The 27,922-nt window shown below is 40.4% G+C and overlaps 2 protein-coding genes across 2 annotated transcripts in view; one reads left to right on the forward strand and one right to left on the reverse strand.

Moving 5' to 3' along the window:
* The window catches only part of ush2a (Usher syndrome 2A (autosomal recessive, mild)), a 192,969-nt gene extending 179,363 nt beyond the window's left edge, over positions 1–13,606 (forward strand). The window contains exons 83-95 of the mRNA XM_065953099.1: positions 752–1,082; positions 5,739–5,954; positions 6,138–6,230; positions 6,405–6,550; positions 6,681–6,799; positions 7,202–7,300; positions 7,388–7,564; positions 8,187–8,270; positions 8,402–8,546; positions 8,759–8,846; positions 9,909–9,977; positions 10,447–10,647; positions 11,802–13,606. Coding sequence (XP_065809171.1) covers positions 752–1,082; positions 5,739–5,954; positions 6,138–6,230; positions 6,405–6,550; positions 6,681–6,799; positions 7,202–7,300; positions 7,388–7,564; positions 8,187–8,270; positions 8,402–8,546; positions 8,759–8,846; positions 9,909–9,977; positions 10,447–10,647; positions 11,802–11,891 — 1,858 coding nt within the window. The 3' untranslated portion in view covers positions 11,892–13,606. The remainder of the gene's footprint in view (positions 1–751; positions 1,083–5,738; positions 5,955–6,137; positions 6,231–6,404; positions 6,551–6,680; positions 6,800–7,201; positions 7,301–7,387; positions 7,565–8,186; positions 8,271–8,401; positions 8,547–8,758; positions 8,847–9,908; positions 9,978–10,446; positions 10,648–11,801) is intronic.
* Positions 13,607–15,243: 1,637 nt separating this feature from the next.
* Positions 15,244–27,883, reverse strand: kctd3 (potassium channel tetramerization domain containing 3). The gene is made up of 19 exons (XM_020649102.3): positions 27,455–27,883; positions 27,007–27,060; positions 25,675–25,720; positions 25,212–25,285; positions 25,066–25,124; positions 24,286–24,366; positions 23,966–24,109; positions 23,270–23,360; positions 22,735–22,925; positions 22,225–22,340; positions 21,880–21,967; positions 21,640–21,756; positions 21,356–21,526; positions 21,012–21,167; positions 20,341–20,437; positions 19,958–20,151; positions 19,739–19,877; positions 19,346–19,468; positions 15,244–18,948 (listed from the first exon to the last, which is right to left on the reverse strand). The coding sequence occupies exons 1-19, from the start codon at positions 27,523–27,525 to the stop codon at positions 18,378–18,380; spliced, it is 2,583 nt and encodes an 860-aa protein (XP_020504758.1). The 5' UTR covers positions 27,526–27,883; the 3' UTR covers positions 15,244–18,377.
* Positions 27,884–27,922: the final 39 nt, after the last annotated feature.

A 27,922-nucleotide genomic window follows, 5' to 3' on the forward strand; every position in this document is an offset into this window, starting at 1 on the left:
AGACAGCAGTGTAGACGGTATGTTGTGTGTGTGTGTGTGTGTGTGTGTGTGTGTGTGTGTGTGTGTGTGTGTGTGTGTGTGTGTGTGTGTGTGTGTGTGTGTGTGTGTGTGTGTGTGTGTGTGTGTGTGTAAGTGTGAGTTTGTCAATTTGATCAGGTTCAGATAATAATAACTCATCAGTCTTATCATCTTCAGATTGCTCCCCCCTCTCTCTCTGATGACCTTTTATCTATTGAACTTGTCTTCATCACCTGTTCTCTCTCCCTCTTCCTCTCAGTCCTCACTATCATCACCTTTATTTCTCCCAAAGTAGTGAGCTCATAATTTTGGTTTGGCTGCTGTATTTTATTGGAGCTTGACAGACAAATGGTTAAGAAAATAATCACAATGAATGATCATTGAACATGGTGTTGATAAAAAATATTTGTGATGTTTGGATTCATTTTGTAATGAATCTGACAGAACATGCTGTTGGAGAATCATGCATTGTTTTATACATTTGCCAGCAGGAGACATAATCTTTACACCCCTTTTAGTTTTCTGTGTTGTAAGGTATTTGGCTGATTGTCTAGATATGTTTCAGATTGCAGGTGCCCTGTGCATGCTGTAATTATTGTACACTGGTTTAGTTGTCAATTGTTTCAGAAAAAACAAGTGTTTGTAAGAGTCTTTCTCTTATATTTGTCTTTTACAAATTAATGAACAAAACAGGTTTTTGTTTTTAAAAATATATGCTTTTATGTGTGTCTAGGTATGAAGTGCGGATTGAGGCTTGCACAGCGCTTGGCTGCTCCTCCAGTGACTGGTTATCTGTACTCACTCTCGAGGCTCCCCCTGCTGGACAAACAGCACCACTGTTAGACCTGCGTTCTGATGCACACACCGGCCTACAGACCACCTTTCTACTCACCTGGTCCCCTCCTGCACAGCCAAATGGTAGACTCCTTCACTTTGAGGTGTACCGCAGGCTGGACCAAACCACTGAAACCCACAGTCGGGTCGCAGCAACACTGGTCTTCAGGAACCTCTCTACTACATACAGAGACGAAGCACTGCAGCCTTATACTGTATACCAGTACCAGGTACTATGCTTCTTTGGTTTGTGTGTATGTGTTTTCCTTAGAAAATCTAAATAACAATCGCTCTTTTTTTTAAGTGATATTAAACTGTAGAAATTGAGATCCAGCCTTCTACTTGGATACTTCATCTGTACAAACAGATATGAACCGGATTAAGATTTTGTCTTTATTTATTAATTAAGAAAAGAGATGCAGTTATCCAACATAATTAAAGCAAGTTGGCAAATTTGACAGACATTATCTCTTCATATTGGAAATAGAAATGGAAGCAAGTCATTTTTATATTTAAAAAAAATTACATATATCCAGAACCAGATAATCGACACAATAGAAATTATAGCAAAAGAAGAAAAGGTAAGAATGGGTTCTTCTTGTACAGAGAAATAATAACAATAAAAACACTCGTCAGCTTAGTAGCTTTAAACTTTAACAACTCTCCTAACTTCTGTTTTCCATCCTCTGCATGGAAACAGAGTGGGATGTTTTATTGTGATCTGTGAACCTCATTTGGAAATGAGATCTGATGTTACTGACACTGAGGAATAGGTTGCCTGTTTTCACAATGAAATGCTTCACAAAAGCCTAGTCACACATACACAGTCACACAAATCATACACACACACCTTAACTGACATCATCATCATGCATGCCAACGTCAACAACAGAGACGTACACACACTCACACAGAAGCACAGTGATCAGACAGGTGTTAAATGGAGGGCCCATATTCATGCAGCTGTGCTGTGCGTTGCTTTGCTAATTGACAGGCTAGCCCTTTGGAAGCAACAATAACATTAGCATTCCTGCCTGTCAGACATACGAGCCGAGGCCAGAGAACCTGTGTAATTGATTGAGTTTCCCTGATTGTGGTGCCGTCTTTATTTACGAGGGTCCTAATTTATGACAGGAGGAGGGAGGGAGGGAGGGGCTATGGGAGATGACGAGCGGGCAACAGAGCCATTAATCACAGGGCCCTCAGAGCCCCCCACTTCCTGATTACCAGCCAGCCAATCGAATTAACTGTTAGCCCCCTTGGTAACAGAGCTTGTATTGGAAAGACCTTTTAATGGTGACCGCTACACGTCTCCTGGGGATTTGTCGGTGCAGGATTGGGCAACATGGACAAGGTGTTGGTGTGTGTGTGATGTCCATAAACAAGTGTACACAGTAGTGCTCTGTGTTTGTGTGTGCATTTAACGTAACATCTGTTGAGTGTGTAACAGAGAAAGAGAGGCAACAAGAAAAGCTAAAAGTTTTGGGATATTCATAAAGTTGTCCATCACACCCCTCTTTTACATTTCCCAGCAAAGATTTTATTTTTCAGTGTCTGCCTGTCTATAACAATTTATCAGTCAAATTTCTTACCTGCGTGGATTTTATTTTTATGTAGTTGTTAATCCGTCTGTGTACCGTTTTGGCTCTCATCCTTTATCTCTGTGTTTCCGTCGTACACAAGGACGATAAGTCAGTTCAGTTTAGCACACCACAGTGCAGAGAGAGAAATCATATTAGGCTAATTACACTGGGTCATAAGCTCCTATTGACAGCTTTATGCTTGGTTTTAATTACTGCCCACTTTCACACAACTTAGCCCCTTCACCTCAAGTAGATGCACCCGCCAAGTAGCTCCGATGGCCAATCAGAGCACTCCGATCAAGCCCGCAGTCAGAGTGTCCAATAAAAAGGCTCGAATACATCCGAAGAGTTTCCTGTAGTCCTTTGTTGCCATGGTGGCTCCTTTGCTGCCATGGCATTTAACAGCGTATATTTTTATTTTGTGCCCAATAAGCCAAATCACGGCCCAATAGGAGAGGAGAGGAGAGAGTAGTAAAAAGTCTGTGGATGATATAAGGGCGGAGAAATTAGTTTTACCTTTTAGCACAGATCAAGGGCAAGGTGATCCGCACTGACTTCAGTTTTGAACTTTTTCTCTCTGTTCGATGTGGCAAAAACTTTTTAATCAAGCCCAAAGCCTTTAAGTCACGTCAAGACTTTAACTGTGTTGCTACTAGGGGAAGAACATGGTTGTTGCTGGGGAGAAATATTTTATTGCTGCAGTCATAATGTTGTACGATGGCGGGGCAGATTTATTTGAAACTCTTAAAAACTACAACTCAAGCCACAGTTCCTGATAACAAAGCTTTTTACATGGCCTGATGCTAATGCACTTTTTTTGTCAGGCCATTTAACCTGACATCATGAATTCTTTCTAAAAAGCTCTGTCCCAATAATGTGAAGCAGGAAATATTATATCAATTACAGCAAGAATTTGTTCATCACGTTTTGTTACAATATAAGGCAGAATCAAGACAATGAGGATACTGCGCATACACACATACAGACCTCTGTGTGCTTTTCATACTGTGCCAGTAGTGTTAACATTACTTCATTTATTCATGGGAAGGAACAGTTCTTTTAATGCCAGATGTTATGAAGCCTATAGGGTGTCTACCTGTAGCTGTAAACTGCATGCTTGTATTTGAATTTGATTCATACCAGGGTCTCTACGTGTCTATTTCTCTCCCCCATCCTTCACACTTCTCCTTACAGACTCCTGTCCTTCTTCCTGTTATCTCTTACTTATTCCTCTTTCTTTATCCACTGCACTATGGACAATGGAACAAAAGGTTGACAAAACATGAATACAAAGTAAAAGTGTATGTACTTACTGTTAAACTACATAGCTGCTGCTTTGGGCCATGGATATGACAATGTCTTTTTATTAAGCCCAGGTCAACTTTCCCCTCAAGTTTAGCAAAGTATTAGCAAGTGGTGTGTATATGCAAACATCTGTACCAGGTAGAACTTGTAACATTTATGAGAATGGATTCATTTACCTGTTATTGCAAGGTGCAAAATTAGCACAAAGGTCAGACGCATTATATGAAGTGTTCAATGACATTATACCTGCATTACCCTGTATAACAGTGGAAGGGACTGAGATGGTAAATGATGAAACATAGTTTTTTAACATATTAACTCCTGAAAAACAATAAATCCTGTGTTCTGTGTTATTGTATGGTAATTCTTTAAACAGGACTTCCTGTTTAGAGCATCATCTTCTTTGTTAGACGACTTTAATGGTTTAATTAACTTATTGTAAAATTATCATATAATATAATTTTTTGAACATGAAGAGAAAAATATATTTTAAAACTTACTTAGAGTTAAAAAAAAAAACTATGCTACTATAAGGATAGTTTAGCTTTTTAAAGTGGGGTTGTACGAGTTTACCTTTTATATTGTTGGTTACAAGAATTATGTTGAAACTACTCAGGTTTATATAACACCCAACAATAAGTTTAAACCCCTTGGGGCGGCAGTAGCTCAGTCTGTACAGTAGTGCCCCGGCACGGACCAAGGCCGGAAATTGGTCTGGTAGCTGGAGAGGTGCCAGTCCACTTCCTGAGCACTGCCACAGTGCCCTTGAGCAAGACAACGAACCCCAAAACTGCTCTGGAGCGCTCGCTGTGGGCAGCCCCCTCACTCTAGCTTATCTCCATTAGTGCATGTCTATAGGATCCTGTTTGTGCATGTGTGTGTATTTCAGCCTATGTTTGTGTAGCATGTTCATTAGACAGTGTAAAACTGAATTTCCTCTTGCAGGATTAATAAAGGATAAATTATTATTATTACTATTATTATTATTTAGTGTCGAGCTTTCTTGGTAAGAAATCCTCCTTGTGTGAACTATGATGAGTGCAATCATTTATGCAACAATTGTTATACAGAAGGTTTTATGTGATGTTGGAGAAGGTCTGTGTTGCTAAAAAAAAGCACAATTTAAATACAGCGTTACATGCTGAGCCTAACCTATCACTGTCCAAGCAGCTTCATTTAAACTGAAAAACAAACAGCTCAGCTCAAAAAAGTGTCTCTTGGTTTCCTTGCTGGTGCTCTGTCTACCCTTCCTCCTCTCCTCCTCTTTCTTTCCACCAGTCGCTCCATCTTCCATTCCTTCTTCCCCTCTCCCATCTCAGTCCATCTGTGCTGTCACTTAGATCAATCAGGCTGATTGATCACAGCCTAATTGACTATTATTGAGGTTAATTCAACTCTTAGCACTCTTGCATGCACACGCTCACATGCACCAAAGCCCACTTCCACAGCTACGAACAACACCTCACACACACACAGACACACACTTTGAACAGTAAAGCTCAGACCCATCCATCTGCCTTCTGCACCACTTCTGACAGGCTACAGATGACTTACACATGCAAATCTCCACCCTGCCTGACCCTTCGCTGTGTACACCCTCTAATTATACCCAACACAAGCACACAAATAAGATTACCACGTGCATGTGTGTGCTTGGTGTGTGTGAGAATAACTCCTTGATGAAGGTGAAAAGTAATTGTCATGCAGATATGTTAGTGTTAGTTTGCATGTTGAAAAGGTTTTGCTCTCAGTGCTGATGTTAGTTTTGATGGATGGTCCGATAAATTGACTTTATCTTTTGGTAGTCTGGTGGATTCTGGGTAACTGAGGGAAGCTTTCATCATTGAGGAGTTAATACAATAAATCCAAAATTATCAGGCAAGGAAGAAAAGTTTATGTCTGACTGCATTTTTACCATTGAATCTAAAACGTACAGGAATCTCACCATTTCTGTATTTAAAATGACTTATATTTATTGTTTGCTGTTCTGACCAACAGGTGTGGGCAGTGAACTCTGCCGGTCTTGCTGCCAGTGCGTGGACCAATGGAAGAACAGGACCCGCCCCACCTGAGGGTGTAGGCCCCCCTAGTTTCCTGCGTGTTTCTGCAACTTCAGCAGTAGTTAACATCCCTCCTCCAGCCCGACCCAATGGGATTGTGAGCCTCTACAGAGTGTTCTCACTAAACCACAACAACAACAACAACAACACTCTGGTAAACAACAACATATTGCACTCAATAATGACTTGTATTGTGGTTTTTTGTTGGATTTCTGCACTGTCTTCCTCGTCAGTTCCTTAAAATAACTACAAAGAAATAATTACTCAATCCTCCTTTTCCTCCTGACAATTTGTTTTTCTTACCACACACAACTCCAAAACTTTCCCCTTCCTGTAGCTGTCGGAGGGAACATCCCATCAACAAACACTCCATGGTTTACGTCCTTACACCCAGTACTGGGTAGGAGTGGAGGCCTGCACATGTTATCAGGTAGGACAACTAATACATAAAAATCATCGTAACCAGCACCACTTTTTCAAAAAAAAAAACTCAGAACAGTAGAAATAGAGATTTGATTGATATGTCACTTTTTTGCAAAGATTCTGTCCTTTTAGAGTTAGAAATACTATAAATCCTTAAAGTCTCCATTTGAACCTCTGACAGTGCTGTAGCCGCGGTCTGCTGACTGAGCTCCGCACCCTAGCTGCCCCACCCGCCCAGCAGCCTCCTCCTCAGCCCGTCACCCTGACCTCCCGCTCCATTCAGCTCCAGTGGGACGAGCCTCTGGCACCTAATGGAGTCATAGAGAGGTGAGACCTAAAAAGAGCACATTGTTTTAGTGTCTTCTCAGACTTGGACTTATGGACTTGGATTTCTGTAAAGACTGTGAATCGATAAACACTGCATAACATGATTCACTGAATCTCTCTCTATTTCCAGCTGTGAGCTACATCTCAGATCGTCTTGCCCGCAGCCCCCCCAGCCTGTACTCCTCCCCTGTCAAGAAGGATCAGTGGAAATTATTTTTTTTGGCAAAAGACGGAGCTACAATATGACAGGTCACTCCTTGGTCATCGCAAGTCAATGTTTTAATTGATTTATGTGATCCTATGGTCCTTTACTGTAACACAACAACTGAACACTATTGAAGAAAGCAGTAATATAGTCAAGGGAAAAAACAGATATGTTTAAAAATGTGTTTACTTGTGTTTAAAAATGTGTTTAAAAATGTGTTTACTTGTTTACTTAGTAATTAATACAAAACTGGGAAATATAACTAAACACAACTAAAAGAGGAAGGGGCTTATTTTGTGGTTTGTAAATAAGAATTCTTAAAATGAACTGAGAGAGACTAAAGGAAGGAGAAGACAACAAACAAACAAAAGATGTAGATGCTCAGTGTGCTGTCTGTCTATCTTTGTTGTTTTTGTGTGAATGACAAACTAAACTAATCTCTGCAGGTCTTAAACCATACTCCAGTTATCAGCTGAGAGCGGCCTGTTTCAACAATGTGGGCAGCACTGCCTCCAACTGGACAACAGTCACCACCCTGAGCGAAGGTAACAAATGTGTTCAATCCTTCATCCCACTGAGCGATCACACCATGAGACATGCATAAACAAGGTTTCTCCCCCCTCTCCTTCTAGCCCCCCAGTACATGTCTCCTTTCTCAGTGGACAGTAACCTGACCGTCATCTGGCTGGACTGGACCGAGTCCTTCTCCCTCAACGGGTACCTGAAGGAGTACAGTGTGACAGAGAGCCGGCTGAGGGTCTACACTGGCTTCTACAGCTACCTCCATATTCCACGCACATCGCAGAAAAGTGAGGCAACAAACACACCAATGACACGTGTATAATCTATATCCACTTACAAACGTATTTGAGGTGGAAACATGGATAAATACACACTTATAATGTGTGAATGTTTGTATTTACAATGAAACATAATTTTACTACAACTTTAAAACTCTATGTTTACCGTTATTGTGAGAGAATACAATTCATTAACTTTGTCTGCCTGGAGCATGAAGCATGTAACAATAATGAGCAATAAGCTTCTGATATCATGATCATAAATCACAAGTGTTTTTCAAAGTTGAGTCAACATGCTTCATTCTTTTAATGCACAGTAATTTATGTGCTTGGCTGTCAGGTTGGTAATCATTTGATTGAGGTGATGTGATAAAGTGTCGAGAGTGTTTCAGAGAATTGGGAAACTCTGTGACTCTGACAGAATGAGTCGTAGTTGTGAGTTGAGAGTGTTTGAGTGACAACAGGAGAGACATCCTGAAAACTAGGACTTGAAAACGAAAAATGTTCCTTTGTGAACCACCAAAGTGTCTTTGTTTTCTATTTACAAATCACAACCAGTCTGCTCTCTTGTGGTCTCTAGAGGACTAAAGGTCAGAATTTAAAATGTTCTCTTTTCCTCCCTCTCTTCTAGCTTTGTCATTTCAGGTGACTTGTACCACAAACAGTGGAAGTGCAAGTACTCCCATCATAAGATACAGCCCTGCCACAGGCCAAGGTAACTCACACATGGACACACAACAAAACTTGAATTATTTGTTTGTGACTTAATTTGTGTAAAAGTAGCAATTCAAACACAATAAAAACAACATAATATAATAAGTATATTGAATATTTCTGTCTCTGCAGGTCCTCCTCTTGAGGCTGAAGACAGCGGTAAACACGGCATCAGCATGACAGCCACACCAGTTTACTCTGAGCTGTGGTTCATCTTGTTGTTAGCGCTGCTTGGTCTCTTTCTGCTCGCCTTACTGCTGGGCTTGGTACTACAAAGGTAATCAAAATGTATCAAGCAAAAAGTGAAAGATTAAGGCATGAAATAGAAAACAAAAAAAAAGTCTCCTTCTCAAGGACTCTGCACTAGTTCATTAACCACACAAATATGTAAAACTGAGCAGTACTTGTTGTTTTGTGTACAATATAGCAGAGTGAATCTAAAACCACTTACAGATTGTTCAGGTTGAATGTTTTTTTTCTCCCCTCTAGAGCCCTGAGGAAGCATCCATCAGCCAGAGAGCGCCCTCCGCTGGTCATGCTTCAGAAGAGCAGGAAATCAGGGGGAGAGATGTACATGGTGAGAGATGCAGAGCAAGAGGGCGTTGAATGGAGAAAATATCATCTTTGAGAAAGATCCAGATCTGACAGAGCAGCTGTGTTTAATTCTTTGTTCCAGCTGACAGGGCTAAAAAAAGGGCTCCTATTTGTAACAAAGAAGGAAGCTCAAACCAACTTTACCATTTTAAATCTTTATATTTTAACATTTACTCACTCAAAAAAGTATGTCAATTTGTAAGATCAGTAATGTCATGTCTGCATGGACGAGTGTGTCTGTGTGTGTGTGTGTGTGTGTGTGTGTATGTGTGTGTGTGTGTGTGTGTGTGTGTGTGTTCAAAACAAAAGGAGCGTCAGGTAGGTTGCTGGTGTGCTCGCTGGCAGTCACACCTTGTGAATGAGAGAGAGTGAGCTTTGGTTCTGCAGCTTCTTTAGCTGCATGGGAGCCCATGAGGTGTGCTGGATTGGCCTAACGACCCCCTTCTCCACTCACAGTCTGCAGGCCACATAGAGACACAGGATTAGTAACAATCACACACCAATCGGGACAGCCTCAGGGTTGTCACAGTTACCGAAGAGTGACGTGCTCAGTTTACCCTCACACATCTGAATGTTATTGTCTGAGCTTTTAAAATTAAGGAGTTGTGTAACATTAACATTGTTTCTGAGAAAAAAAGAAAACTGCAACTAATTTAGATTTGTTTAATATATTTACAACAGTAAGTTTGTTCATCATCCAGCTTTGCCTTTGAAATACAAATGTATGTTATATAGAATATTTTCTTTTTTTCTCTGTCAATATTTCTTGTTCTTTCTTGTTCTTTTTTCTCTCACACATTCTTTGTATTTCTCTCTCTCTCTCTATGTCTCTGTCTTTCGCTCTCTCTCTGTCTCTCTCTCTCTCACACACACACTCTGTATTTCTCTCTCGCTCTCTCTCTCTCTCTCTCAGAGGTCCTGTCCTGAGTTGTGCTCTAAACATCTCCACAGCTCTGTGCTCCTCCCTGACCGTCCCACAGTAAGATTGTTTTCTCTTTTTTTCATCGTCAAAGCCTTATATGTGTGTCTTATTGTCCCCCTGCAGTTTGACACTGTAGCAGGCTGTGTTGAGATCAGCAACGTTATTCTTAAAAGCTTCACTGTGTACACTGAGGTACGGGACTGTGAATTTGTGTGGGTGCCACGCATGCTTGTTTTGTTTGTGCATGCGTGCATGCTTTGTGTGTGTGTGTGTGTGTGTGTGTGTGTACTAAGATTATTCATATGTTATAAAAAGCAGAAGCTCAGCCTCAGCCCCTCTTTTGTATTATCCAAGGTCCGGTTCTTGCTAAGCAGAGCCCCCTGTTGATTGTTGATAATATGACAATGACAGCTAATATCAATATCATGTACACAACAATAAAAAGGTGTGTATATTAAATTGTGTATATGATATTACTTTTGACTGTGCTTGTCTTTTTTTAAATAATGTACCTTGGTTGGCTGTAAACTACATTATCCGTCTGATATAAAATAAAGTTTCCTGAATCTGAACTGAAAGAAATTCAGAAGTAGAATAAAGTTAATCTTGTTTGTAGATAAGTCAGTTTAACTCCGGTCTGACTATAAAAACTATTTTTTAGGGTCTGACAGACACAAAGATAATCAGCAGCAGCTCCCGGTTCAGCCCCATGTCGGTCCTGAGGGTCCCCAGTGACACAGACCTCAGCCAGAGTTACTCCCAGCATTCCTTGCACCGCAGTGTTAGTCAGCTGATCGACAGGAAGTCCCTGATGCTCGAAGAAGGAGGTTGGGACAATCCACTGGGACAAGATTCTGGACTGGTAAGGAAGGAATAATGTGTATGTTCAATAAGGATTTTAAAATGACATGTCAAGTACAGTTCTGTCATGACAGTTCTGACAGTCCATCATGTATTAGTGCCTACATGGCTAAAGTGGAAGTGGAAGACCCCGACCCTTAACTGAAATCACCTCAACTGTTTTTACTGATGCCGTCTAAGAGCTGTAATGTCAAAGATATTGTGTCAACAGATCTTGAAACACAGAGAAATGTATGAACAAACATTGTTCAGCAACACAGATAAGACTGAATGAGCCAAACAGATGCGCTAATAGACTTACTTTGAGCTACTTAAAGGAGCTTTCATCTAATGTTCATCTGGGAGACTCCTGTGGAAAAAGTGTAATCCCTTATTTCTTTGCCCGTGTGCTGGTCAATGCTTTTTCTTCACAAACCCAGAAGAAGTTGTTACAAATGTTACATTATTTATATCTAGTCAGTCTTGTCCATGATGGTTTCTATAACTTCTGTAGGTCATTACAAGGCTTCAGTATTCATTTCAGTCTGTTTCATATTCAGATAAAAACTCCTCACAGGAGCTTTAAACGTGAAGTAAAGCTCTCTGATGATCCTTCCGTGCAGTCAATACAAAATACATGATCTATATTCTTCTTTGATACCACCACTGTAACAGATGGCCTATCACAGATTTATTGGATATAGCTCTTTTTTATTTTTTATTTTTTTACAAATCATAAGAAGACAAGAAGTAATGTGATTTGGAAATCTCTTAGTTTGTCCTGCAGAACTAGCCATGACTTGATAGTTTACAACACTGTGTGCCGCACAGTTAGCAGAGCGTCACAACTGAGCCGACAGGGGTCTACACTGTCAGCAATGGTTATTGGTCTAGCTTCCTGAGTATTCTGAAAAGTCAGAGCTTTATCCACGTTACAAAATGATATATATATATGTACCTGCAGTATATATATTTCTGTCTAAGGCCTGAGCATTCATTGTTCACACTGACATAATTATCCACCACTGTTCGCTTAAGCAAAAGACTATTCAAGGATCAAAGATTTATCTGATGTCACCATCACTAATGGTTCTCTGTCACTGAGTTTACAGTGATGTCATCAAACTGTTGCAGGAGTTTTAAATGTGTAATTGAGTTCTGTGTGTTCTCTTTTAGTATGTGGAAGAAGATGAGTTTGTGGACGCCATCAAAGCCTTCAGTTCTGGGAAAAAGGAACACACCATGTTCACAGACACACACCTCTAAGACAACATCTCAGCATTTCATGGGAAAGAATTAGACAATGTACAGTGCCTGAAGGAATATTGATTTGATGCAGTTTTACAACATAATGTGCTGATGTTCATTCAGTGTGAAATACTGATTACAACTGAAGACCAGTTTCACTTTCCATAGTGATATATTGAGGGCATTTTAAGAGTTTGATATTTATGTTGGGATATTGCAACATGTTTTGCAGCACATCATAACAGTAACAAGGCAGAAAAATGATAAAGAGATCAAATAAAATAAGTATCAAACATTTGTTGTGTAACAAAAAATATCCTGTGTGTGTGTATATATATATATATATATATATATATATATATATATATATATATATATGAGTAGTTAAATTGATTAGTAAAAAAACATTTTACAAATCAACATCATCACTATTAACGACGCAACATATTCAAATGAACAACAAGGGCCCGTATTCTCTACATTGCGGTAACAGATAAAGAAGAATTAGGATGAGGCGCCTAGCTACAAACATTTGGTCCTAGAGGAAGAGAAGTTGAGCAGCATAGACGTGGGGGGTAAGAGGTGTGTCAGGTTTTATGATAGAAATAGAAAGTTTAAAAGAAACACAGACTTTAAACATAAAAATAATTAGGGGTGATGGTTTAGCTCAGTTTGTTGAGTATGCAACCATATACAGAGGCTTAAGTCTTTATCACACTGGTTGCAGGATCTACTCCTGATTCTGATCTCTCACTCTCTCTCTCCCCTCTCTCTCTCTCTGTTCCTGTGTGAATGTCCAATCAAATAAAAGCAACATTTATGTTCAAGGATCTAAAGTCTTAACTTAAGTTGAGGCAGTGTTACAAACTGTATAAATACAGTTCTGTTATGGAAACAATGAGCAGTCAGTCTTCAGTATCCTACATACTGAACCCTGCTCAGACGAAGAACCAGAACAGTCTGTGTGTTTTGATTAAACATCTCTGCTTGCCAATTATTGACAGTTTAGTTTCAAAGATCAGCTTAAGCTCTGTTCCTCAGTACATACAGTAAACCTACACTAGTTACATACACATTATCAGCAGCAATAATATTGTAGGTCTGATAACAGTCATGGCCTTGTTAGTATTTTTGTGACAAAAATGCCAATTGTGTTTTTTATACAGAGTGTTATGTGGCTGGAATTCACAGATGTGCCGTCTTCTTGTTTTAGTTTTAGGATTTAACTTGAAAGCCCAATGTGATTAATGTTTTGTACAATATTTGTTCCCGACATACAGTTGACTCTTAAGTATTAAGCAGCTGAACATTTTAAATTTAAGCTTTGTTCCTGGTAGTTAGGCTGAATGTCTGCATTTCAATTTATAGAAAAAAAGAAAGTGGAATCCAGACTCAGTGTTGTTTGAGTGTTGCTCAATTTTCACTGTATCAAGAACATTATATTCTAATGTTAGAAAAACATGCAATGTCCTCCATAAAACTAATGAGACACAGATCTTAGTTTCAGAAGCTAAACATGCTAGAATCAGTGTTAATCAGATAGAGATGAATCTGAAGTTGAATTTCTGTGTAATGTTGATGGTTTCTCGTGTTCAGAATTGATTCTTGTTATTTTGTTTGACATTATTTTTTTACACGTTCAGTATTATTTATGGCTGTTGTATAAATGTTGAATTAAAGGTGTTTCATTATTTTCTGTGTGGTGATAAACTGGGCCAATGGTCAAGACAATGCTTCTATCTCCTTGTGTTTTTCTCCACTTGAACATGTGAACATTAAGAACCCGTGTAAACTGTTTACACGGGTTCTTAATAATGAAAAAAAAAAATTATTGGCTGCAGATATTATAATCCATTTGCTTTTAGTTATTAAGTTATCTAAATATCCCTCCTAATACTTCTAATCTCATATCCATGCACTTTATCTCTGACAGTTGACCCTGAAGTGTTTTGATTGGGATGATTGGAGAACTTTTAAGCAAACTCAAACTACGTTACAGTGAGTAGTTGAAAATATTTATATTTGTATATATACTTCAGAGAAGTCAGTATTAAAATGTAGTGATCAAAAGACGACAAACATCCCATGTTCAAGCCATCAACTTTGTCATGTGTTGCATTGAGAGAGGACCAAACTCCACACGATATATTAGTTCTTTCATCAAGTGAGTACCATTTGGATTACATATTCACTTTTCTTGAAGAAACACGCTACAGGAAGCTTAATAGTTTGCACTAACAGTTAAATGATTATCGTGCTACGTGGGTGCAGAAATGAGGAACGCACTCCTCGGATATTTAGCATTACAGACACATTTTGTCATATAAAGAAGCGATTGAACTGGTACCTTGTTATAACACAGTGATAATAAATGGATGAACACGACTATGATACATTAGAACTGCTCTGTTTGAATTGGCTCCTCACAGAGACTCAGACTGCTCATGGGGATCTAGCTGAAGTTGAAACGTGATTTTAGGAAGACTCATCTGCTGAGTTAGTAAAACCCAGACGTGTTGTCAGCTGCGCAGTCACAAACACAGAGGGACGCTATCTCCATCAAAACTATGCAGTAATTTAGTTTTTGCTCCTGCGTCCCTTTAGGGAACATCACGCCAAGTTTAAAATTAACAAACTGGCAGTAACAAGCGTGCCCTCGCTCAAGGACAGCAGCCTGACAAGGACACTTCTAAAACATTCACAGCCACATTCACAGCTATTGTCAGCTACGCAGGGAGGGAGAGGCTGTGAAAAGAAGGCTTGTGGAGTGATTGTAAGGGACAGTATGGCCGTGAGGCACGCGCGCACACACACGCGCGCGCGCGCACACACACGCACGCACACGCACACACACACGCGCACACACACACACACACACACACACACACGGTTTTATTAAACTCATAAATCATGATGACGACAGACGGCGTCTCAGAGAGGAGACTGTCTGAACGGGAAGGTTAGTGAAATGGAAGGGTTTGGGACACACACACACACACACACACACACACACACACACACACACACACACACACACACACACACACGCACACACCTCGGACGCCCAAAACAACTAAACGTGTGCACTCTGGCAGCTTATTCTCACAAATCATAGGCTAACAAGTCCGCGGTGAGAGGCAGCATGTGTTTCAGCCTGCTGGCCTCTTGTACTGAGCCTAGTTTGAAAAGGTAAAAGGGCAGATAAAAAAACTCCCTTTTTCTATAAATGCATGCTCTCATAGACACTCATGAGGGACAAATAATTCACACCATAATTTCATTTACTCTTCATCAGTTGAACTGACGTGAAAACTGGACTGGAGTTAGTTTAGAGTTTTTACATTAAAAAGAAAAACGTTGTAAGAATGGATAAACGACAACACATTTATTTCACAATGGTCAATGCAACTCTTCAGAGAGTTCTTGTCAGCTGCTTAGAGTTTTCAGTGAACACAGTTTTAATGTAAACAACATTGAGACTCAAAGTTAAATGTCAAAACTATTTGATCGATATTATAGGCATTTGTAAATAATATTACAGCATAAAGCAGCTCACATACATGATGTAAGACACTGAAGTACGGGGCTGTTGAAACAAACAGATCGTATTTGTTTCAGCTCACTAACATGTGGCTGTAATATATTGTAAACATAGCCAGAGAGAAAGTGAGGGACAACAGATAAGGACAGTTAAAACAGTTATGTGCAGAATATACTTCAAACTTCATATTTTTTTTTATATAAAATAAACACTAGCAAGTTGCTTTCATATTAGTCTGAATAGTGCAAGTGCAAATGCTGTTAGGTCCAATAGCATGTAAATGTAACAATATATGATTATCAACAATATGTAATGGATAACAGTGTAAGATTCAACATCAGCACACACATCAATGCGTCCTCATTAGGACTTTGTTTTGATTATGTATGTTTACGTTACACACAGGTAATATGTGGGACTAAAGGTAAATCTTTGTACAGGCAAGCAGAGACCACGTGATCAGTTCGTCTTGCAACGCTGAATTAAAAAGCATGTAGTCAAAATAGATAATAAAATAAAGGTTATACAGCTGCCTGATTTGGCAAATCTTTTTTTTTTTTTTTTTACATCACCTTTTTTTTCAGGGTTCTCCAAAGTGATATTATAAAGTACCGTAGATACACAGAGCTGGTGTGGCTTCTTTCACTGTTCCCTGACAAACAGCTTGCACAGATCTCACAGAGGGATGAACCAGTAAAGCAGATGTTACCTCATCAAGCTTTCTGTCATCTTACTTTCAGCTCTCTTTATAACTTCATGACAAAGGTGTGTTGTTTTCCTTTCCCTACCTAACATACTTTCACATTTACCCCTGTAGACTCGAACGTTACAAAGCATGTCTAAGATCCTCTAAGTTTTTCATTGAAGTTTGGATGTTTCACTTTAAACCTGGGTCAATATCATTTACATTTATTTAAAACAGGGGGTAATGATTTTATATGCAAGTCATTTCAATAAAAGCAACCACTGGTAGAATTACATTTGGCCTGGTGTCAGTCCATCATGAGACAATTATATGAGGAGTCAGAGCAGACAGGTCCATAATGTGGCTCCACAATGTTCCAGCCTTCACACGCCTTTGGTCAGAATCACACAGGCTGATAACGGTCACACAAGTTAAATAAGGCACTGCAACAGTCATCCAAAACTAAAACAAGACACATTTAAATATTTTTCAGAGTAAAGTGATGTAGTGTAGGTCCTTGTAAACTGTAAAAAAAATAAATTGCACTGTAAATAATAAGGTATGTCACCTTGCAGAGGCACCACCGCTGATTTGAATAAATGATTTCTCTCCACTCGATCTCTACTTAAAATCTTACTCCACCTACCTAGCTCAAACTGTAGGCTCCAGGTTCACTTCCATAGAATATGTTAAATGATATTGCCTCGTACTTCTGCACTGGACTTGACATTTTTCATGGCAGACATTTGCCAAAAGAAAGGTTAAAGTGACATTTATTACATAACTGTGATCTAATAAGGTGAGCTAGTTTAAAGTGTTTTTATCGTTGAAAACTGCTGACTAATGTACCTCGTTCTGATATTTGAATGACCTGTATCATAGCTGAAAACATTTGTCACACCTGAGCTTTTCCTGTGATGATGAGGTGTAATGTCTACTATGGAGGGGGTCAGAGTTTTCAGGTCTTTGCCTTTGTTAAAAGAAGATTTGACTTCTCGCAGGTAATAATGCAGATGACCAGATACTATTCAGAACAGACATCAACATTTGCTGTTCCTGATGCTTCCATGTCAGAACTTGTTAGTTTTGGTGTTTTGTGTCTTAATCTTTGTTGTAACCAAGATGTCACTATCCTGTCAAGCAGCCACATTCACTGCACACTGGAAGAGGAATCTGACCTGGTGTCAGTGCTTTAGCTTTTACCATTGTGTCTCTGGCTGCAGCATTTAGATTCAAGTAGCTGCCAAAGTCTGGGTTTGAAACACGTTCACGGTCAGTTAAAGCAGAAATTTGACACACAGTGTCAGACACTCACATGGTCAAGACTTTTGTCATTTAAAGGGGCCTGAACCTTTTGAAAAATCCAAAAGGAAATTAAACTGTTAGTAAATATTTAAACCATTGAAAAGATCTGCTGGTTTCAGCATCTTAAATGAGAAGATTAGCTGCTTTCTAAAATTGTAATTGTTGTATAAAGAATATTTTAGTGATGTTTGTTTCAGTCCAGCCATGAAATTAATGTAAATCAAATGAAATGTTATTCATGTGCAGTTTTTGATTTCATTTCATTTTAAATGAGTTGTGTATGAATCTCTACCAGAGTTAAGGTCCAAACAAACACGTTCATGTGTAGGCTGGACTTTGTTGATTCATTTTTGTTTCCAATAACTGTTGATAAGATATAAACAACCTTAAAACAGGGAGAGAAATCGACTTCAGCAGTTCTGCTGGACTAACTGAGAAAAGAGGCTGCAGATTCTAAATGTGCTGCCTTCAGACATCAGCCATCTGTGAAGGCTTCAAACCAACTCCAAAAGCAAACTCCAAAAGTTGGATCTCCAGTTGTAACCAGCAGATTTGTGTGTGTCAGAACATGAAATCTTTTAAATGATCAAAAACAAAATGCACTCCTCTCCCGGCTGAGATAGCATGCTCTTAGCTCATGCTGCACGACAGAATTTAAAGTCAAAAGTAAGACGCCATGCTAAAGTTCCACTGACTTTTCAGTGTTCGAAGCAAACTGAGTAAAAATGACCTGACCTCAGATACAACTCATCAGTGTGGCGTCCATAAGAGGAAGGTCCACTCTCCAGTTACATCATGACCCATTAAAAAACCTTCAATAGAGTGGATGGAGAAGTCCTGTAATTGATGCCATATTCCTCCTCCGCTGTGATTACCAGGTCTCAGTTTCAACATGCCCCTACAGAACACCTCCTACAAGATGATTCCTCTAAAATCTGAGTATGAAGAGGGTAGGGGTGGCCACAGTGCGCCGTCACAAACAGCTGTCCTGATTGGAAAGCTCAGGGGCCAGCTTCCTATGTCGAGGTGAGGTGGAGGAGGAGGAGGAAAGTTTGGTTGGGGAAGGGGAGGCATTTGATGATGAGTCGCTGCCTCCTCCATCAGATCCAGAGGGGAGGGAGGAGAGGTGGGGTACTGGGGGAGCCCTCTTCCTACCAAGAAAGCCTCCTTCTAGTACTCCTCTCTTCCTCACACCGCCCTCTGCCTTTACACCCTCTCCACCTGATCCTGAACCATCTCCCTCCTCTGGCTGAGGGAGTACCTTTCGCCTAACGTCACCTCCAGGAATAGGGCTGTCAGGTGGTTGCCGTGGAGATTCTTGAGCACCTTCTGCTTTCAACCCGCAAACACCAGCAGTCATCAAACCTGCAATGGATGTATGAGAGTTGGAGCTAGCTGTTCGACAGGCCCAGAGTTCCATAGCTGACGCTCTCCTCTCGCTGTCCTCAGACCCAAAGTCACAGAGTGAGCGCCGGGTGTCGGGGGGCTGGCTGGGGCCCTGGGAGTCCAGGATGCCTCGACTCAGGCTGAAGTTTTGGAAGTCTCTATGAAAAGAAGGAATGTCAAAGCAAATTCAGATTCAGGCATAAATACTCTCCGGGGGACTGCAGTTTAAAATCAGGTACTAGTGGAGCGATGCAAAACTTCACTTTCTTTGGCTGAATTATTTGATTAAACACAATTTTTAAGTAAACAGGAATCATGGACAATTGTAAATGTAATCTGGCTCTTTTGGATGAGGTGCAATATGGTTATCTTCAAGTCCTCCAATTCATAATATAAATGTTATCCTCACGGTATCTAGTCAATGCTCTTAGCTTTGCTTTAATTAGTTCTGAATCTAGTCAGTAGTTATCAAGAACGAAAATCGAGAAAAAAAAAATCGATATGGCTTCATAGCCATAGAGGTCACTGAGGATTTTTGAATTTAGTTGAACAGACCGGTAGCTGTGGAAGGACTCAGTTCTCCGTGCGCGGGCCAGCAGGGGGCTCTCTCTGTAGGGTCTCACTGCTCCGTAAGTAGCCTGACTCTCAGGGATTGGCTCCTGGGCCTGTAGCTGCAGACTGCAAACAATGAAAGAGAGAGACGGGGATGAAACAGCTTCATGGCTGGGGAAATAAATCTTTGCACAATTATGATCACATGTTTGAAAACCATAGAACAAATTAACTCAAGGAGTGCCTTATTTCATGTGTACATGCAAAGATGATTCAGTACTGGCTGAAAGTTCAGAAGGTGAAGTGTGGAGGTCATGGTAGATTACTACCTCATTATGTTGTCTATTCCTACTACGTAGTTATACGTCTTTGTCATTGTAAGTGTTTCATTCTCACCTTGAGCAGGACTCCCGGAGGCGTGTGTGGTGCAGGACAGAGGGGGCGGGGCTTATATTTGGTGTAGCACAGCGAGAGGTGCTCAGGTCACATTGGTCCAACAGCTGCAGCAGCTCTTCTTCTGTTGGCCCGCCTGCATCTATAAACACAAGAGCAGCTTCAGAACACATGTATACACTTCTATCACTCTCTCTCCTCCTTCTGTCTCTCTTTCCTCACCCTCTCTCTTCCTCTCCTCTCCTTTGTTGGCCGTGTCCATCGCCGTTGTCAGGTCCCACATTTGGATGCTTCCGTTGCCGTGACCGGTGAAAAGATAGCGTCGAGGACGGGATCCCATCCGGCTGGAGCCCTCACACTCTCGTACCATGAAGCAAGATATGGTGGTGCCATCTACAGACTGCACCTCACAGATCCTGACAAACACACACACGTCAACATAGAGCCTTCAAATACAAACAAATTCAAGCTCCATACATAGGTCAAATAGAAGTTTAGACATTTAGAAATAGACGTCAAGTGAGATTTCACCGTTCTCCAACCTCCCAGATTATAAAACTAAGAAAAGAATAAGGCACATTTTTGAGAGAGTTAGAATATTTTACCTCTTTCCAGTAGATGACAGCCTCACAAACAGTTTGTTTGTGATGGGTATGACCTTCTGTATGAAAACCTGCTGATCGTCTCTCTCTCCAAACGGACCTGAGAGAAGAAGAAAAGTCGTACCCTATTCAAATTCTAAACTTTTAATCGTCACACACAAAATTTAACACGGTACAATGTGCAGTGAAATGCTGCTTGTATCTGTCCAGCCAAGGAAATAAACACATTTATGTAGACAGAATACATTCTAAGTACAGAAAAACCCTCTCAGAGTACAATAAAAACTACATATTTACAAAATAGAAAATATAGAATAGAAAAAAATAGATTTCTTTTTAGAGATGCAGTCCAAGGAAGCTTGTAAATAAATGATTAATTCATTATCAGTCTTATTAGAAGCTATTCAATCAAGTTACATTTAAACTGGATCCTGTTTCCTTTAAGTGGCCATTATTAAATGTAAAGCTTGTAGCACAAATCTTCATATTTAAGTGTACCAGATATCTACTCAATCGTAATGTAAAAATAAAGATCCAAGCATCATTAGTCATGTCACCTCAACATCTGTGTCTCTCCTCCAAGCACCACAGCATCAGATAATCCTTCTTGTCCTCGTCATAAATGAAACCACCCTTACCCTCTTCTTCTATTTTACATGATCCTTCTTTCTTACCGATATCGTTCCCAGAGCAGTAGCTCCCGTGGCTCTCCGTCTCTTCCAGGGATAGTATTTTGAAGGAAGCCAGAGGGGTGGAGCCCGGTTGGGTCGAGATCATCCCTCTGAACCGGGTCACAGTCCATGTCCTAACATGGTTGTTGTCTGCACACACTGACATGCACAGACAAAGAACCATCACATCACACACCATTTTAATCACAAGTATACACAAAATGCAAAAAAAAAAAAAAAAAAAGAGAACAAAAGAACAGAACATAAGGGACGATAAGTCCACTGTCGGCTTATCCTTTTTTTTCTGGACCAGCTCTGTCGTCTGAAATACATTACTCCCTCCTCACCTGATACCAGATGTTTCTCAGACAGCATGATCTTGGTCACGGGGCTCCTGTGCACAGTGAATGTCTGAAAGAGCTGAGGCCCTGATCCTACTGTCTCTGGGTGCTGAACGATGACTCTCACTGCACCGCTGCTCGTCCCATAGGCTATCTCTATCCAGTTCCCACTCACACCTAAGAGCAGAGAGAGATAAAAAAAAAAAGACAGGTATAAATGCCAGAATACAATTTTTAAATTAGATTTTTTTTTTCCAATAGGAGAAAGACAATACTGTTGGATTACTGACTGGTTTTAGGTGTGAGGTAGACAGACAGGGCGGTGATGGCATCGTTTGAAGGGTCATGATAAAGCTCTGTCACTAATAGATCGTTATCCTTCATCCTTAGAGGAAACTTTTGCATGTCTGAAGAGCAAAAGAAAAAAAATGTTAATGCATCAGAATTAAATCCCTTTAATTACTGTCTGTGTGTGTGTGTGTGTGTGTGTGTGTGTGTGTGTGTGTGTGTGTGTGTGTGTGTGTGTGTACCTATGTAGTAGATAGAGCCATTGTTACAGCCCAGAAGAAGGAAGGATCCTGCTGTGTCACAACTGGTGATAGGAACCACGTCTTGAACCTGACAGATACAAACAAAATACAACCAACAATGAGTCAAACAGAAAATCTTTGTAGATACTTTGTTTAAAATGTGCAAATGGTGGTGGAGAAATACTGTAAACTTTGCTTAAACACTCATTGAGACCTCAAACCCTTTCTGAAAATTCACCGTTTTAATAGAACATTTAAACACAAACATGTTTAACCAGTCCTCGACTATATATCTACTCTCACACACACACACACACACACACACACACAAACATACCCTCCTACCTGCCAGTGCTGTGTGACAGCATTCCACACCCCAACTTTCCCTGTGTGGCTCGTAGCCACCAGCTGGTTCCCGATGAAGAAGAGATCATCCACAGGTACGCCCAGACTGAACACACCTGGGGTGACAGGGAGACAGAGGAGGTAGTGTGAGGGGAGTGAAGGCTAAAGTCACAGAGTGCAGGAGGTCAGCTCCCCACTTAACTGAAGGTGTCCAATCTTTTCATAACCACTCTTTCTGCATTTTATTGCATCTTTGAACATGAACACTTCATATCCTGTTTCCTTGCTGTACGAGGGTGAACAGCTAAAACCACCACGTAGAGTCATTTATGGATAAAGTACATTCTGGTGTGATCATTTGAAGTGGTGCAATTATGTACAATTAAACAATAGTTTGTACCATCCCAACAGAATATCAAGGTGTTTCCCTGTCTGTACAGCACTTCTTAGAGTCACGTAGCATCGGGAGGAACAGTAATAAAACAGACACATATGTATCTCTCTGTTTACCTATCTCATTGCCGCTGCCTCCGTCTTGGATGCTCCAGAGGATGATGCTGCTTTCAGACGCAGCCGCCACCATCTTGTCCTTGTCTCCGTGTGGGCCGCCCACCACCTTGGCATTAAGTGCAATGCGCTCAATGGTCCGGTCAAGGTAAGGGGAGGAAAACACCTGCTGCCATCCAGAAGATTCCTTTATCCTGTAGTGTCAGACGCACACACCAACACACTATTGACCGTGCTTTTTCTCTCACTCTCCATTGTGGAGAGTGTTGTGAGTGTTTCAGCTTTCTTTGCCTCAGCCTTATACATCAGCGTTATCTCACATTCGTATGTTAACAATGCATAACCCAGTTGTAGCTAATTTGCACTAAACAAGTGAAGAGCCAAAGTAACAGCTCGTGTGCTGCTACAAAAAGAGGAGCCTTAAGTGAGAAATGTGAAACCTCAGAGATAATAACCCTCCCATTGTGAATAATTTAAAGTCCCCCCCTTATGAACCAAAGAGTGGATGAGATATATTTTAACCAGCCAGGTTTATTACCTGTAGCAGATTACAAAGTGAGCATAAGCTGCTACAATCCAGTTGTGGTGTCCCGCTACGATCAGCACTTTCCTGGGGTCGACAACTGGACCTACACACATACAGACAGAACACGGACAAACACACTGCTTTCAATGCCTGACAGTCACACTGAGTGCAATGAAACGAAAAGGTCTAGAAGCAAGAAGAGATCGGCTCTCAAGTTCCTCTACATCAGTCCAGAGCACACTCTCTCTTTGTTTATTGCAGCTCACTACACTCTGATGTCATCCTCAACAAAGAGCGGGCTGATGTGAAACTAGGCTACCTCAGTCAGGGCTGTTAGCTAAAAGGATGTGTCAGGTCACATTAGCTGCAGCATTAAAGCACACACACACTGAAACACACACACACACTCCCATTTAGAGTGTGTATCACACACATACAGATGTGAAACATACAAACATACAGAAATCCAGACCTACACAGCATGCTCATACAACAGACAGTGACACAGAGTCCAACTGACAGCTCGTCATCAACACAACAGTCCTTTTTACATTTGCTGCTTGCTTTATTATGTTAAGATGCACTTTTAACAGAGATGGCTTTCTGCCACACAACAGTTGCATCTATGGTTAAAATTTACAGCTTTAACTTGTTTTTTTTTCTTTTACATTTGGACACAGCTGCATAAACCTGCCAAAGGCTACTCACCCAGTTTGTGGTTGCCATCTGTTCCAGGTGAGAGGGAAGGGTGGGGAGGAGGACCAACACGGGTGAAGCCCTCAGCTCCACCCGGACCCGGATGCTCATCAGACGAGGCCGCTGGAGCAGGGCTCGGCTTACGCGCGGGGATCGCTGTGAAAGGAAACATGCACTGAGAGTATGATACAGACATTTCTGCAGACTATGTTTTTTTTCTGTCACCGCTTTCATGAGTTTGTTTTTGAAACACCCGTTTGTTATTCAGTTCACGGTAAGAGGTTTTCATCGTTTTACTTTAATATCTGTACTGCACAGTTTTATGTCCTTACCTGGAGGCGGCAGGTAACCATGGAAGAGAACACTGCCACATGATGAGCGGTCCAGCTCCTCACACAGCAGCAGACGCCGCACTGCACACATAAACACACATTGGTACAGGCACACACACACAAACACTACAAAGAGTCTATGATGACCAGAGTCACGTGAAAGAGATTTTTTAACATTAACTGTCAACTTATTCAATTATTATAGAACATTTGAGTAGTTGATGTAATGATAAATCACTTTGTTCAGTGTATTTTAAACCTTATATTCTATTTCTTTATTTTTCTATTTTCTTAAAATCACACACAACTATTTAAATCCTGCCTTTCTGCTGTAACTGAGATCGGGTGTAACTCACTTCTATTGGATTAGATTAATGCTTTGCACATTATGACTCTAAGCAAGTGATTGGTTTTCACAAAGGTAACTTTCCCATTCAAGTACAGACAATGCCGGGAAGTTACAAACATTGAAACAGGAAGTTAAACAATCTCAGAGTTCATAGGACTAACAGTAATTACTTTCAGAGCGTAGCCAAGTAGCACAAACAACACTTGACATTACAGTACAATATTTCCCGTTTGTCAAAGTAGTGAGAGCTGTTTTAGCTGCATCTATAACAAATGCACACTCAGCTGATATACTTTGAGTTGTTAACACACAGTGAGTGTTGATCCGCTCCTTGTAATGAAATATGAGACTTTCCATAAAATATCTAAAGGGATCCATATTAGTGCTTAAAATAATGGTAAAACCATTTCGATCTATGTACTGCAACTCACCTAAAGGTGTTATTCCGTAAAACTCTGCTTCATGTCGCAGGACACTGATGTTGACACCTCTACAGAGAAAAAAAACAAGTTTAAACACCTCATTGTCCTAGGATCCACATTCTGGGATTTATTTGAATGGTGTCTTGACTTCTTACCGTAGGTCTAATTCTTTGGTTCTTAGAAAATTCAAAATTGGTGCAAAAGCTGTAGGATCCCTGTCAATAAATATCTGCAAAGGAAGGAACATGTGAGTTGATGAAAATGTATAAATCAACCATTTGAATAAAAGTCTCTTAAAATTAAAAGTCCTGCACTTCACTTTTTTAGACCTATACTGAGGAGGTCATGAGGTAGTGCTGAGATGATTCCTTATTGAAACTGGATGTGTGATGTGTGCCACAGAATGTGATATATTGTATCATTATATGGTTTCAAATTGTTTAATGTTTCATCTTTAATGTTTGTAAGCATACACATAATTATATATTAATTTGTAACAGAACAGAATAGATGTCGAGTCACAGCAGAGGGAAGCTTCAAGACAGTTTTCAGATGTTGCATGATGCCTGCAGATAGTGTGCTGGTTTGTCTATAAGAAACAACAAAGGCCATACTCACAGCTCCAGTTTCATCCCGAAGAGTTGATATCCTTCCACTCAGCAAACTGGATCCCATACATATACATATACACATGTACACATGTACACATGTACACACACACACACACACACACACACACAAACAGAGAGCTCCAGTTAACCCAAACACTTCTCAATTTCCACTTACCAGCAATGTTACCACAACCTGAAGTAAACACACAAGTTATTTGCTAAGTAAACAATCCTTAAGTTGTTTTCTCTTGGCTACAGTTTAATGTTGCACATTTGTAAAAAGAATGTTTCTACATTGACTGCTGTGCACACTTCAGACAGCTGGAGGCAGACAGGCTGACAGACAGACAGACAGGCTGACAGGCTGACAGACAGACAGACAGACAGACAGACAGACAGGTGTGCTGGCATTACTCAGTCAGCTGTTGTCAAAGTTTGAACTCAGTTCAGTGTTTGAGTTTCTTTAGGAATGTGGTATTTTCACAGCACCAATTATCCATTTCTCCTTAGCTTTCTCTCATAGGCTGTATAAAATAGGCTCCCCATGGGGCAGGAGTATCACTGAAATAACTAACAGAAAATGTGTGAAACACCTCGATGTGATGAACAAACATAATTTATTTATCCATATCTTTAAATTTAAAAAATGGTTCAAACAAGGGATGACTGTAACAGTGCTCACGTTGAATACTGGATGATACAAGCCAAAACCTTTGCCTCTCTTATAACTATATAATAACAAACAACATATTTAACAACAAAAAAAGAGCCAAAATAATGCACATAACTTGTTTTTTCACATTATTCCAGTTGTATGTTACTGTAACTGCAATCGCTTGATGTTTTAAATCACCAAACCAGCAGACACTGAAGCAAGACAGACAGGAGAACGGAACATGCCTACTTTACATTAATTATGTAATAAGATTGTTGTTTTACAGGGTTGCAAATGCACTATAGCATGCTCTTCTTTTCTTGACCTGTTTCTGGTGCGACTCATCCATGCTGAAGATACAGTTCAACACAGGGAGTCTGGAGAAGTTTAATCTACTCCATGCTAGTTGGTTAACGCGTCCACACTTTGCAAGACGCACATTTGGTCATGTAGGGACATTACGTTCCCTTTTTGCCATCGTGTTTATACTAAATGTTGACAGTATAAGACCCAATCCTATGTAATATTTAGATAGTTGAAATATATACATTCCACAATGCAACACTGACAGCATTTTAGTGACTTCTCATTTCTTTAGTTGACCACAGGTGAAGTGAGAGTAACACTTGCCCTGACAGTTCAGACTCTTCATATGCTTTCACATCCAGACAACATTTGACAAACCTTGAGAAGAAAGAGTCTGGGATCCACATCAGAGTCTGTCTGGAGGTGCAGAACCTTCAGTATGAAGACACAATAGAAAATGTATTATCTGTGCCAGAATATGTAGAGTCAGTGAGTGTACTTCTGAGAATGAAAATAGTGGATGTATTATAAGTTGAACAATTGTTGAGCATGCCAATAAAGGGACTACTTTACTGGTGAATTTAATACCACCAATGACTTAATATATGAGTATATCGTTTAAGGTTAAAATGTTGAAGCTATCCCAGTATGTGTGTGTGTGAGGGGGAGAAAGACATGCTGAGAAAGTGCTTATTAAAGAGAGTTTAGTAACCTACACAAAATCTAGTAGTCTATTAACTCCAGGGCTGCTTGGACGTGCACTTATAATCAAACACGGATAAAACAAAGATCACATTTCCAAGACCATCATCATGATGAAGCTTACCTTGTACCACCGACGTTCAGCTGGATGATGTCTCCCATCCCAAGCGGCGGGTTGTTACCATTTGTAGCCATAATGATGACCGAGCTGCTGTTAGAAGTCCCTGTTCTGTTTAGAGGATATACTACAGTCTCACAGCTAGCCTGCTAACGCTCCTCTCTGCAGCCCAGCCGATGTCCCGACTCCCCAGCCTCACAACCTCTCCCTCGTCCCACCGTCCATAAAATATCCGCTACGCGCGACCTATGGGGACGTCGTCAGTGTGGTCAGGTCTCCGCATCGCAGGCGAAGAGAGACAGGGCTCTATTTTATCCATAAGACAGACACAAGAAGTCCATCATTTTCATGCGGGCTTGTTTGCATCACTGCGTTGAATATAAGCAAATCGTGGATAACATCTTGCGCAGAAAATCAGCAACGAGAAACAGCTGTACAAACCGTGTACAAGCGAGGCGAGATGGTTCCCTGCTA

Source organism: Labrus bergylta, chromosome 3 (genome assembly GCF_963930695.1).
Source record: "Labrus bergylta chromosome 3, fLabBer1.1, whole genome shotgun sequence".
Lineage (NCBI taxonomy): Eukaryota > Metazoa > Chordata > Actinopteri > Labriformes > Labridae > Labrus > Labrus bergylta.

Coding starts and splice junctions, on each gene's coding strand:
- kctd3 (XM_020649102.3), bottom strand. CDS start 27,525: ATGGCTACAAATGGTAACAACCCGCCGCTTGGGATGGGAGACATCATC. Junction 21,757..21,879: donor TGGCTCTATCTACTACATAG/GTACACACACAC, acceptor TTTGCTCTTCAG/ACATGCAAAAGTTTCCTCTA. Junction 19,878..19,957: donor AGAGGAGAGGAAGAGAGAGG/GTGAGGAAAGAG, acceptor TTGTGTTTATAG/ATGCAGGCGGGCCAACAGAA.